Raw genomic sequence first — 14,564 nt, forward strand, 5'->3', positions numbered from 1 at the left:
TTATCGAAGACTGGATATCAGACATGCAGTTTGACAACACAAAGCTAGTGGAGGAGCCAAGGGAGGTAGTGGAGAGGTCGAACTGGGTGCATTCAGCGGACATGAGGAAGCTGACCACATGGTGGTGGGGGGGGGGAATTTTAACCTCCAAGAACGGGTGGGTTGGGGTCGGGTGGGAAGTAAAAATAATTGAAATTTGAAGCGTGGCCGCAACTCGGATCCAACATGCCCACTTCCGGGTTTAGCACCTGCATGCGAGTAACCTACTCACCAAAGGCGGGTCGGTAATTATCAGAGCAATTTAGCTGATTATCACATGCTAATGAAGCGATTTTAAATTGAATTTAACAGGCATTAGAATTTAACGCCTCCAGCCCGGGTTTCCTGGGCTGCAGGAATTCTGGCAGGTAAAAGGAGGCTGGAAGGGTCGGATCCATGAGGTAAGTGCCTTTATTGGACTGCTTGTGGACGAGGAGGAGCAGGAGTGCTTCTCCGTGGCTTCCCAAGCTTACCTTTTAAACACCCGGAATCAGCAGCTCCCACAATGTCCGACTTCCCCCACTCACTATGTCCAACATCTCCAACTCCCCCCCCATCCCCTCGCGATTGCCCCCATCCAAACCCCAAAGACCCCAATCTCTCCTCAGCTGCTTTCCCACCTGACAGGCAACCAGCCTGCCAATCTGGCTGGCTGTTGGGCGCGAAAGCTGTTGGAAAAAATTTAAACGATGTCCTACTATGAAAATCGTCACGACTTGTGGGAAACCCTTACTTCTGGCTTCGAGTAAATATCGGGGCTCATGTCTGCGATGATATTGCCAAGGTGCAGCATATAGATGAGGAAGAGGAGCTAGCCAGGGATAGATCCTTGAGGAAATTCCAGAGGTAATGATGCAGGATTGGGAAGAGAAGCCACCGCTGGAGATACTTTGGGTACAATTATCTAGGTAAGAGTGGAACCGAGCAAGGGCAGTTCTATGAGCCAGGAAACGTAGGAGACTGTTTGGAGGAGGATCGTGTAGTCGAGCGTGGCAAAGGCAATGCACCACGGTCATAGAGGATGTAATTTGTGACTTGATTTTCGGGCTATTTCAGTGATTCAAACATGGAGAGATTCAAACATGGAACATTTAGAAATGAGACTAAGATAAAAGCAATACGTATGCAGTATTTTTCATTATTCAGTTTTTGAAGGGATAGAATGACAAAATTGGTAATAGATTCTGTAAAAATGTCCACATAGTTTGCATTACAAAGATGTCCATTACACACATCAACAAAAGGTGAGATGACTTGAAGTGACACATTGTTGCCTTGGCCCAATAGTTGAAGCTCATCTACTAAGGGTACAAAACATCCTGCATCCTCAGTAAATGTGGCTGAAGGAGTATTTTTGCTGATGGCAGCAGAGAGCTGCTGTACAATTACAGCATTGTACGATTTTCATATGCCCTCATTATAAGCAGCAAGTGTAAGAGCTGTACTGACCCAGCAAACCAACTGCAAAGATGTGCTCACTATACAAGATGGGCTGTCACTTGGGATATGCCTCCAGCACAGGAATACATGCATGGTACCAGGTACATAGATCCCCTGTAGATGTATGAAACTGACCTCTCACAAAGACAGTTAATGCTGGTGTAACTTCTGGGGGTGCCAGGTAAAATTCCTCTTGTTAAATTATTCTTGCCTAAAAGTTGATATGAGTACAAGACACAAATAGGAAGAATTTCACTCTCTCGATATATTGGACCAATTAAGCTCATGTTGGAAATTCAGCATTACAAGTCTGTTGAGCCTATACTTCTGATAATTTGCATATTCTTTGGTGGCTTAGATCAGCCTGGTCATGGAAAGAAAGTTACCCTGGAATTGAGTATTTTCTCTAGAGCTACATTGTAAGAAATCAAATCAATAACAAGTCAGTGTGATACCGGGTATGGTAGCGTAGTGGTTATGTTACTGAACTAGTAATCCGGAGTCATGAGTTTAAATCCTCCCACGGCAGCTGGGGAATTTATATTCAGTTAATTAAATTTAAAAAAATCTGGAATAAAAAGCTCGTATCAGTAATGGTGACCATGAAACTACCAGATTGTCGTAATAAACCCATCTGGTTCACTAATGTCCTTTTAGGGAAGGAAGCCTGCTGTCCTTACCCAGTCTGGCCTATATGTGACCCACAGCAATGTGATTGATTGTTGACTGCCCGCTGAAATGGCCTAGCAAGTCACTCAGTTGTGCAATCTCGCTACAAACAAGAAAGTGACTCACCACCACCTTCTCAAGGACAATTAGGGATGGAGAATAAATGCTGGCCTTGCCAGTGACACCCACAGCCCGTGAATGAAAAATAAAAAAAAATCTATGGGTAAATAATTGGAGGTTGAAACTCATAGATTCTTATTTTCCATGAACTGGTGTTTGGCAGATCAACAAAATTTAATGAAGAACACAAGGATCCAAATTTACATAGTTAAATAAGGTATTCAGCAAAAGTTCTCCCAACAAGGCAATGTGTTTGCAGTGCACGAATCGACGTTTTTGAGGAAAATTGCTGAGAATCTGAGAAATTTTATGCAATCTATGGGAGCAATTTTCACCCTGCCCACCCGGTGAAAACCAGGCAGGTGGGCAGTTAAAATTGTCCAGAAGACTTCCCTGCTGATGACCCTGCTCCCTTCCCGCAGTCTTCAATTTTAACCTGCTGTTCTGAGCAGGCAGCAAGAACACCCGCTAGAAACCGGCGGGGTCCTTTTTTAAATATAAAGCTAGGGCTCTGATGATGTCATCTTAACCAATGGCCTAAGCAGGGAAGTCATAAGTGAAACTAACAGGTGGGGGTCTCCAGCCTCTTGGCATTCTGCTCCTGCCTGCCTACCGGCCGGCTGGCTTACACTTTTCACTGGTTGCAGGCGGAGAACTGACAGCGGGCATGCAAACAAATCCCAGGAGTTAAAATCTGTCGAGGTCGGAGGATTTGGAGCTTGACTCTGCCCCTGTTTGCCTGTTTCCTGTCCCAAGTTAAAATAGGGGATTGTGTATAAAAGTAACTGAATGTTAGCTCAAGATCAGATAAAGTTAGAGAATGTGACACAAGGCTTATTTTTTCACGACTGCACCAACAAAATTACAATCTGTTATATCAAGATATTGAACATGTCATATTCGTTTCTTGTTTTAGTGAATGTTATATAAAAAAAAAGGAGCTCTCCATTTCGATCAAACACTTCTGGCTGGCAGATAAATTCCTGCATGAAAGTGGAAGAGACTAAAATAGTTTCATAAATGAATGCGTCCATTGAATCACTAGTCCAAATTGATAATCCCATATGTACTGTATTTGTTACATGAATTTGAAAATCAGATTGGTTAATACTTCTGTTTCCTAGTGCAAACAACCTGCAACATAGATGAATTCCAATGCAACAATACACTTTGTAAGCTTCTATCATGGCTGTGTGATGGAGAGGATGACTGTGGAGATAACTCGGATGAAAACCCAGAAACATGTGGTACGTTAATCACGTATATTAAGTTCAGTAAATGCTACGTCTCTATGCATTTCTCAAGAGAAAAGATTGAGCGATATGGTAAGAAGTCAGGCAGGTGGGTTTGATCTATGAAAATAGGGATGAGCATTTTTGACCTAATGGGCTTTTCCTGTTTGTAAAGACCCTGATGAGAGACATCAGGAGGTAAGGTACAGATGCTTCGGGAGGGTGTGGTCCAGTCACGATATGGTTGCTGCAGCAGATCTCGGGGGGCAGGGTGGGGGTGTTGGCAGAGAGAAAGTTCTTGAAAAGGTTTCCCAGTAGTGACCTGGTAGCTGGACTTGTTGCCCAGACGTAGTGGGGGAAGGGGAACAGCAGTGCGGGGGGGGGGGCATCTAGTCGGGGAGTTTTTAAGTGACATCTATTATTGATGTAGATAATGTTGAGTATTTGCTGAGTTTCAACAATTCTCCCTATCCCTGAGATTACCCATACTCCCCCTTATCAGTCTCGATGTCTGGTGCCCATGCCCACTGTCCCATAGGTGAATTTCCAGCCATTGCTGTTTTGAAAGTACTGAAACCCACATAAACTTTAGAGAATGCAGCTTTTAGGAGTGTAGGCAGAGGCCTCTGGATTCAAAGTTCAAGACCAGAGATTGGGGCTCAGGGTCTGGCATGGTGGGCAGGGTAGCAGCAGCAGTTTAAGGGCAGACGTGATTGGTGGTTTGGTCATGCTGGGGAGAAAAGTAGCCATGCAATGTTGCAGCCAAGAGTGGGAAGTAGTCAATATTGAACCATATACTAGGTTTTAAGAACCATAAGATAGGTAGGGCTGTGGACGACGACATCATCTACCTTGTATCTTGGAGATGCAACTGGGAAATTTCAGGGGCAAGTAAGTAAAGGCAACATCTACCTTGAAGACCAGGCTTGGAGAACTCAATCAAAGGTAATTAAATTAAATCGCTAAGTTTAATCATAATAGGTAGTAAGTAAGGCAGGAAAATGTTACAGGAAGTAAGTGTGACACTCACATGTATATATGCAAGACTGAATATATTGTAGATGGATCCATTACAAGTTTGTAAAGGTTACTTCTTGTATCTTGTTTTAAAAAGTAAAATTTCAGTGTCCACCCACAAGATCATTCAGATGCAAAAATGGGAGAGTTTGCCTGCGGCCTGAACGAATTTGTGATGAAATGAATAACTGTGGTGACAACTCTGATGAAATGGACTGTGGTACGTGCGTCCACTTTATTTAGATAGTATTATTAATATTACAAGTGCCAAAGTGTTAAGCTCCAAAGGTAACAGTTCACATATTTTAAACAGGCAAGAATAAATCATGTATCAATTATGTTGTGAATTGTAAATCAACATTTATGGTTTGGTATCAAGATGCAACAATATTAAGAAGAAGAAAAGAACTTACATTTATACTGTGCCTTTCATGTCCATAGGTTCCGAAAGTGCTTCACAGTTAATGAATTGTTTTTTTTTTAAGTGTAGTCGCTGTTCATTTGTCGTCAAACATGGCAGGCAATTTACATACAGGAAGGTGCCACAAACGGCAGTGAGATAAATGGCCAGTTAATCTGTTTTTGGAATTGTTGATCGAGGGAAAATGTTGTCCAGGACACTGGGGAGAATTCTCCTCCTGTTGCTCGAATAGTGCCATGGCATCCATTACATCCGCCCAAACAGGCGGACGGCGCCTCAGTTTAATGTCTCGTATGACAGACCACACCCCTGACAATGCAGCACTCCCTCTGTACTGCACTCAAGTGTTAGATTTTCTGAAGTCTGTGGAGTAGGGTTTTATCCCTGCCCTACTGACTTGGGGGCAAGAGTGCTACTACTGGGCCAAGCTGACACTTAGCAGAGTAAACATCTGCAACTACAGTTAAAAGATTTAAACAGTATTCTTTTGTTTTAATGTAAATATAAGAGGAATAGTGTGAAGTAATAGAAACAGGCATAACATTTTTCTTCATTTATCTTCAAATTTCCAAAATTCTTGTTTTGAAATGTTAAGAATTTTGATTATGGATATTTTTATATGATTGGACATTTCAAAGAACTATTAAGATTTAATTGAACCAGTAAGTTAATATCTGAAATATTCCTTTGTTGTTTAAACGTACAGTATATGATATGGTTATGTTTACCTTTAGAAGCCTAATACAGTAATGTTAAACCACCTAAAAAGTATTAAGTTTAGAACTTGTGAGTTCTGTCACTATAAATAATCAAATCAGTTGTCACACTAACAAGACCTTAGTGATATAATCTGATGGCAAAGAAGTTGGTAGACTGTAAAATCACTTGGAAAAATGTACCAGCCGGAGCACAAGACTCGGCTTCTTGGCAGAGGCAAGTGGTTGTGATTATGTGAGACTTGTTTAAAAGAATTGCACTAAACCTCAATGTTGAAGCTTTTGCTGTGCCAAATTCTGTATGTTCCATTATTGTGTATTTGGTGTGGTTTGAGAGTATAACTGCTAAATTCTTCTTTAATAACAGTTACATCATTTACACAGCAGTCCCTCACAATGGATAATGCCAGCTGATATAATTATTACAGCTGTGCAAATGGGATACGAGCTGAAGCAGGTGACATCTGTTGGTAGCCTGTAGTGAATGAATTAATGTTGTACTGCTGACTCAGTGCCCTATCTAATTTCATATTAAAGGAATTGGAATACTTTAGTATCACTATATTTTCAAGTTCATGAGAAAGTATAACCAGTATGACCAACCATTTTGGACTCATAGGGGTAGAAATTGGTTTGCCTTGCCCCTGTTTCACGGGTATAAAATGGGCAGAAAGCATGCCAATTTAACAGTAGGACGGCCTGTGCCCAATCTGCACAGGCGTTGGTCCTACTGCCATATTCGTGGGGGCCATTTTTTGGCCGGACACCTAAAATAGGTGTTAGGCCCCTTTATATGTAAATGATGGGCATAATGTCTGTTAATGATCCTCGAACCTCTTGCCTCAGGCAGGCGCTGACCCCACCATAAATTCCACTGTGTAAGTTATCATGCAGCTTTGGCCATGAATGAATATTTTACAACTGACCATTTTGAACTACACATTATCAACTTTATTGAATAACCTTCAGTTTGTGTTACTGTATTATAACCTTTGACATTTTAGTGTCATACATCATCAGTCACTCTGTCTACTTAACTAATAGGTAAGCAAATTCAGAGGCCATGTGGGAAGGATGAGTTTACTTGCAGCAATGGGAATTGCATTCCTGCAGAGCTACAATGTGACATGTTCAATGACTGTGCTGATGGTGGGTCTGATGAACAAGACTGCACTAGAAGTAAGTCTTGATTAAAATGTTTTTTAGTCCATCCCTAATTCCTTGTATTCTTCGTAATATATAAAAATTAAATGTAGAGGTTCTGCAATGCTGGAGATTGTTACATTATCCTTTCGTCCTCTGCTTTGTGTAGCTTTGTGGATCTCCTTGGGAGAAAGCTTGACAGTATTATTGATGTATTTGTGGCAGAATTGCTTTGACTGTCCTTGGTATTCTTTTGATAAAATGCATACATATTAATAATTCCATCAGGAAGTTTATGAAAAATGTCCAACCCAATGGAGTTGGCACTGCTTGACTTCTGACATGGCTATAAATGTATTTGTGTGATCTGATCTGTGTTCTGAATCCTAGTCCAGCTCTTCTCGTGTTTCAAAAGGGAGATCAGATTTTTTAAAAACTGACATATATATATATATATGTATGTTTTAGTTGCTGTCATTAAACCAATATACCTTAAGATTGCAACTCTCTCATTCACTTTACTGTATAGTTCTATGTGTTAATGTCTAAAATTTATTACCATTGTGGTCTTTTCTTCAGGCTAAACTTAATCCAACTCTTTGTTTTTAAGAGGCATTTTTGGGGTTTTATGGGCTATTTTGAAGGGGTATTCTATCCTTAGCAACATTTAATGCCCCATTGATGGCATTCTTAAACCCATTTACATTGCAAAGTTCAGTATATTCTCTGAACTTCAGGATCTCCACTCAATTATACTGCAAGCATTACAGAATAGGCCTATCATCCAGGTTAAGTGATTTGACAAAATGAAAATTTTAGTGGCAACACAGTTTGCAAGCTAACTTTAAGTTACGAGCTCTATTTTTACAAGTGGCATAGATCAAAATAAGTTACAATTTTAAGTTAAAAATGAATCTTCCTTCCAGTGAGTGACACTTGGCTCCGATTTAGCTACATGCATGTTCGTAAATGTGTCCTTTGAGTCTGATGCTGAGATTGGCATGATGATTAGGCACAGGCACAATGGGTCAAATGGCGGCCTCCTGTGCTGCATTATTCTATGATTGCTATCAAACATTCACAACGGTCTAGTTTTAATTAATAGGGTAAAGTGACATAAGTTTGAGGAGCTGTTTCCAATATACATCATCATGTGACCATTACAAGTACGTTTTCTTGCATTCAGAAGTACAAGGAAGTTTATGGCATTCGTATATTGCTTATATAATACACTCCTACTTATCTAAACATTGTTTGGATCACTTTAGACATTAGTGAACTATGGGAAGCATTTGACTAGGTGGCTCAAACCCAAAGTTTGAAGCAAGCTGTATTTTTCAAAGATAAAAAACAGAAAATGCTGGAAACAGGTCAGTCACCATTTGTGGGGTAACAGATGCTGACTGACGTTAATGTTCCAGGTGTAGCCCTTCCTCAGAACTGAAAAAAAAATTGACGTTTGGTGTCAGCCAGCGTTATTTCTCTTCTGGCCACTGGACCCTGCTCTGTTTTGCCAGCTTCTCTTGTTTCCATTTGAGACTTGATTTACCCCCATCCCACCACTGTTTGTCTCATGTCTTCGACATGTTATCTCATTTCTTGTTATGTACTCAGGACAAGAAAAGACTATAAGTTCTGTATGTAGTTGCCTCACTTCTTATTGGATTCATCTCTGTATCCCTACCCTTAATCCCCCACCCCCCACAACCTCCTGGGAGAGGTAAAAAAAAGAGACCCATAGCCAAGTCAGAAAACCTCTGTCAAAAATTCCCCTCTGATCCTTGTTCAAGCCCCAAGAGGCTCCAACTTGTCTTAGCTTCCTTCTACCGTGATCTCATAGTTTCCAAGAATGCAACCAATGTGTTCTTGAAGAACTGTGAGGCGCCCGTCCTCGTTATTGCCTCCTGAATTCTGTTCCACGGGTCGATCACTTTTATTATGCTTCTTCCCATAATTTTATGTAAATATCATCTCTGCCACCTAACCATCTCCAGTTTTTCTTTTAAACACATTACAGCTCATTTCACTCGTACTTCCTCTTTTGCATGTTTCTTCTTCCTTTCCTCCTTCTTCCCTTTGGTTAGATCCTATTTAAATCCATGTTCATTTGTAATTTTTCCAGTTCTGATAAAAGAATATATCTGAAACATAAACTTGTCCATTCTCTCCACAGGTGCTGACTGACTTGCTGTGTTTTTCCATCTTTTCCTGTTTTTGTTTGTGATTTCCAGCATTTATAGTTTTTTTGCTATTTGTATATTTGATTTTTTTTTTACATTCTTTCTCAGATTATAATGAATTTAATTGTGAAGATGAAATGAATCCTTGTGGGAACGATGCCTATTGCAACAGGACAACATTTTCACTTTTCTGTGAGTGTCGGCCTGGCTTTCAAAGAAACAAAGCCTCGAAGCAGTGTGAAGGTAGTTATCTAGTTCTTTATGATCTGGGATCTAACTTCAGAAGAATTCTTGTTTCTTAAATTTATCTATTGCCTACATGCTGTTGTGCAGATTCTTAAAATGAATACTTAAAAAATTTTGGGCCTGCAATCACTGCCTTTTCCAATTATTAGTGAACGGTAGAAGAAAGTATAAGGCAACAAAATACCACTTTTATTCTCATCTTTTTCATTAAAATTAATTTTAAAAACAAGCATTTCATTCCATTAATGTTATAAAATGTAATCTAAAATATTGTGAAGGACTAGGTGACAGAGTGGGTCAGAACATTGTCCTTCCACCTTTGGAACCTGGGTTTGAATGCAAGTCTCCTCATCTTTGTTGGCTGGAACAGTCCTATGTAAAGTAAGTTTAGGTAGCCTTCATTGTAACTGTAACTCCATATAACAACCCTATTCCAATCAACGACTAACTGGTATGAGATTATCATCCCACTCAGGTTGGTGTCCAAAATGCAAATGTAACTCCAGTGCAAGAGATGCAGTCTCCTCAGGTTGGGTTTTAGGCATATTGTTGGAGTAAAGCAGAAGGAACTCTAACTAATCTATGCTTTATGTGCCTTGGGAGTATTTGATACTGAGACTGGATAGAAAATGCTAATAAACATTACCTTGATGACCAATTTACAAAAAAGCCATCTAAAGTATAGTAAGAGTAAATATTTTAATTTAAAAACATCTCACCATTTGAACACTTTCACTGTTTCCGTGGACTTGTGTTTAAAGGTACTTCTGAGACTGTAAGGACAGTGGGAAATAATAATATTTAGCAATCAGGAGCAAATGGATGATTGGTATCTGACATAAACATAATTTTACTGTTCAATTTTACTGTTCAATTCTAGTATTTTTAAAGCTGACATTTCAAAGTTGAACTACATTATATACAAGAAATTTAAAAGTCCCCAACACCAACTGAAGAAGTCATTTCAAAATCATTGATGTGTTTTTAGTTTATTCTTTAATGCAAAATGACCTCTCATATTTAACAACACCTGCTTTGATTCTTTACAGATATTAATGAGTGCTTTCAGTTTGGAACTTGCTCACATTACTGCAATAACACCAAGGGGTCATATTTGTGTACATGTGGAAAAAACTACAAAAAAACTTATAACCACAGTTGTAAAACAGAAGGTAATGATGCACAAAGCATTGCATGCTAAATTAAAATATTGACATGGTAATTATTGAATGCTGAATTAATTTTTTTAAAATTTGAGTAGTCTCATGTTGACTGTTCCAGTATTGACTAGGTAAATATGTGTGTCTCTTTTGTGAGGTAGTGTTAAGTGGGAAAGGTGAACTTCTGCAGTTTCATTGTCATTTATAATGCATTAAAACAATACTTTGAAGCACTTTTTAATGGGCCAGAACTTGCTGTCAAAATAATAGCGAGGCTGATGACACTCAGTTATTTATTTGCAAATGGTACAGCAACTTCAGGCGAGGGGTAGATGGCAGTTAAACGCAAAAATTTGAAAGTTGCTCTCCGAGTTGCGCCACTCTGCTGTTAGCTTTGCGAAAAAGGCATCTCACTGTCTGCCTCACCATTGAAATGCATTGAATGGTGTGAAGTTGCTGTATTTGCGCGGTAGATACGAATTAAACTCGCCAGAGAAGGTTAAGTCATTTCAAGTGTAAGTACCCTTTTAATGACGTGATAAGTGTTAATAACTGCCAATCAACCTCTCTGGCACTGAAAATTAACTATTACAAGGTATTAATTGTTGGAGATTTTAAAAATGTCAAATTTTTAATTTTTTTTAACTTTTCCTTTCAGTCCCTTTTTTTTTTTCTCTCTCTCAATCCAATCTTTCGTTCCCTCTCTTTATTTCTCTTTCTGAACCTGATTTGATATTGAATTCATCCACTCTAATGTACACTTCCTTCTCAATCCTTGCACTGTTTATTTCTCAAAACTTCAATCTGATTGATTAAGGAGACACACAGTTGATTGCCTTGTTCACTTAGGTCCCAGATGCCCTGTTTCTCTCACTGCAACGTTATCAGCTTACAATTTCAGCAACTTGTCATGCAAAAAATTAAAAACCTAAACGTGCAAGGGAAAGTCTGTAACTAATGGCAGATACCGTTAGATGCCCTGCTGCAGCAAAATTTGGCCCAATAGTTTATATTTGTTTGCAAGATTCCATAAGTTTGGAAAATGGAACTGCTGCACATTGGATCCTGTCAGGACCAAGATTTGGGTGAATTCGCAATATGTGGATGAAATTCCTCTTTTAACAAAAAATGGGAAAATAACTTTTTCCAATTATTGATGACTTGTTAAAGATATCACATTCTGAAAAATCTCTCATATCAAAGCCGTAGATTATGACTATTTCTAATTCTGGAGGAAAACAAGTATTCTTCTATCTTTTATTAAAAGAGGAATTTGGGGCAAAATGTAAAAGATGATTCCAATCACAATAGCATCATGGTAACATAATTAACTTTAATTAAGACAATGGATAGTTCAGTATAATACATTATCACTGTACCGTATAATTGGTGTTATGGAAGTTTGTGTTTTAAAAATGAATATACTACAAATGTATATTCTGATTTTTAAAAAAATTTTCTCTTGGGATGTGGGAGATCCTGGCAAGGCTGTATTTATTGATGCTCCCAAGTTGACCTGGGGGCATGAAGAGTCAACCTTGTGGCATGGGACTAAAATCACATGTAAGCTAGGCCAGGAAGGGATGACAGGTAAGTCCATTCCATGAAGGGCATTAGTGAAACTGTTGGGTTTTTACAACAGTCCAACGGCTTTCACGGTCATCTGTTGCCAACCTACAAATTATCAGATTTATTGAATTCAATTTCACAAAATGCCATGATGGGATTCAACCTCAGCATTGCTGGCCCTGTACCATAACCACTTGGCTATCATATTGTTTTATGAATGTATCGGGTAATGTGTAATTGAACTGTATATTTTGTATACCATCAATGGCCCAAAATACTGTCCGGTGTGTCTCCTGGTTTGTAGCCAGAGGAATAGCATTTCATCTTTCTACTAGGTACTTTACAGCCCTCTGGCCTTATCGTTGATTTTAACAACTTCAGACCTTAACACTACTTCCATTTTCTCTCAGACAGCAGCTGCTGGTAATGTAGGATGGGTGCACCAGCAGTTCCAGAATGGGAAGGTTATGGGCTGGTGTTTGGGATGGGGATCCCCAAATGGTGCACAGCCGGCGGGATGGTCTGCACCACTAGTGTCACCTGCATTTTTCTTCCACCACACTCCTGGGCCACTGGAACCTTCTCCACCTTGCCAGGTTTTCCATGCTTCCCTCCCTCACCATGTGCTATTTTGCTATGATCATTTACATATCATCTTGGTCTCGGATACATATTTTATTTCTCTAATTTCTCCCATTATTGCCTCCTTTTGTCACACCGTTATCACTTCTGTTAATTAATCACCTTCTGTCCTCCACCTAATCACAGACCATTTTTTCCTCCCCACCCCCCTTTAGTTCCTCTTTATAAGCAGTCATCTGTAACACCTCCCAGTTCTAATGAAAGGTCATCAACCTGAAACGTTAACCCTACCTTCCTCTCTCCACAAATGCTGCCTGACCTACTGAGTGTTTCCAGCATTTTATATTTATATTTCAGACTTCCAGCATCTGCAGTATTTTGCTATTTGTTCCCCTGATTTGTGGTACTTGGCTTGAACTATTAAACAATGCCTATGAAAAGTGTAGGAAAAGGCATGAGTCACAGTGCCTGTCGGATTAGTGAAGTTCCCAAATTTAATCCCTCATTTGTGTTGAGTAGCATGATCTCAATTGGGACAGAAATGAATCACAATTGGTCTTCGCATCAATTTAGGAGAAAAGAAATCAGCCTGACTTCCCAGGCCTGATCGCTGTTCGATAGTTGCTGCTGAAAATGAACATATGTACATGCAGGTTGAGGGCAGAGTCAGACACAGCTGTGATGGCTAGCTCAGCCCAATAGCCCAGTGACACTTGTTATCTAGGCTCATTTCATGGGCAACAGTAGCCCTCCAGTACCATACCCAACTTGGCTTGATGGGTGAACAGGACTTGGTGCGGGTTAGGATACAGGCAGCAGAATTTTGGATGATTTCAAGTTTATGGAGGGTTGATGATGGAAGGCCGACCAGGAGAGCATTGGAATAGTTCAGTCTGGAGGTAACAAAAACATAGATGAGGGCTTCAGCAGCAGAAGAAGGGACGGAAACGGATGATGTTACCATGGTGGAAGTAGGCAGTCTTTGTGATGGAGCAGATATGGGTTTGGAAGCTCAGCTCAGGGTCAAAAAGGATGCTAAGGCTGTGAACAGTTGGGTTCAATTTGAGACAGTAGATGGAATCGATGGTGAGGGTACAGAGTTTGTAATGGGGACCGAAGACAATGGCTTCAGTCTTCCAAATGTTTAATTGGAGGAAGTTTTGGCTCATCCAGGAATGGATGTTGGACAAGCAAGCCGACAACACATAGGCAATGGATGGGTCAAGAGAAATGGTGGAGAGGTAGAGCTGGGTGTCATCAACATACATGTGGAACCTGACGTCATGTCTTTGGAGCATGGTACTGAGATACATGTATATGATGAATAGAAGGGGCTTATTCGGGTTGTCAACTGATTTTAACAGAGCCCTCCTTAGTCTTCTCACACCAGATTAAAGCTTCTTTGCACTGAGTTGCTGCCTTATTCTCACCTCATACTGCATGACACCTAGGGTTGTCAACTTTGGTTGGGTGTATTCCTGGGGGTTTCATCACATGACCTCCTGCCCAGAACTACCCTTCACCCACATTCCTACCATTTGGTCCATCCTCCAGGTGCCACTGCCTTCCCACAATAATTGGAAAGGGAACAGACTCTTTAGATTAATCTTAACTGTTAGTGAAACAGCCTGTTTTCCCTATCTCCAATATTTTTATAACTAATAAATGAAAGTGTTCAAAGAAAATGGAAAAAAAACACAATTTTGTTTGATGCCCCTGTGATTTTTCTCCTGGGTTGCTTGCAGCAGTGTCCTCGAGATTAATCTTCAATTCCTGGAGACTCCAGGACTATCCTGAAGGGTTGGCAACCCTAATGACACCAGCAACAAAAGTCTGTAGCTAATGCATTTAATTTGCACGTACTACATCCCATCACAAATTTAGTTTACTTTTTGCTATGGTCCCAATGATTAATAACAGACCTGATAATGTATCCCTCACATTAGTGAATTTGCACATCATCGAACATAAATTCTATCATTCTATGAGGATTTTTTTTAACTTTCTAGCCTGCCATCAATGTATATGCT

The 14,564-nt window shown here is 39.9% G+C and overlaps 1 protein-coding gene across 1 annotated transcript in view; it reads left to right on the top strand.

Moving 5' to 3' along the window:
• Positions 1 to 14,564, top strand: part of LOC137323576 (low-density lipoprotein receptor-related protein 1-like) — a 1,400,855-nt gene that overhangs the window by 1,283,574 nt on the left and 102,717 nt on the right. Inside the window, exons 71-75 of the mRNA XM_067987196.1 lie at positions 3,393 to 3,515; positions 4,615 to 4,737; positions 6,699 to 6,833; positions 9,086 to 9,220; positions 10,273 to 10,395. Of these exons, the coding sequence (XP_067843297.1) occupies positions 3,393 to 3,515; positions 4,615 to 4,737; positions 6,699 to 6,833; positions 9,086 to 9,220; positions 10,273 to 10,395 (639 nt within the window). The remainder of the gene's footprint in view (positions 1 to 3,392; positions 3,516 to 4,614; positions 4,738 to 6,698; positions 6,834 to 9,085; positions 9,221 to 10,272; positions 10,396 to 14,564) is intronic.

The sequence above is a fragment of the Heptranchias perlo genome, chromosome 7 (genome assembly GCF_035084215.1).
Source record: "Heptranchias perlo isolate sHepPer1 chromosome 7, sHepPer1.hap1, whole genome shotgun sequence".
Classification (NCBI taxonomy): Eukaryota; Metazoa; Chordata; class Chondrichthyes; order Hexanchiformes; family Hexanchidae; genus Heptranchias; species Heptranchias perlo.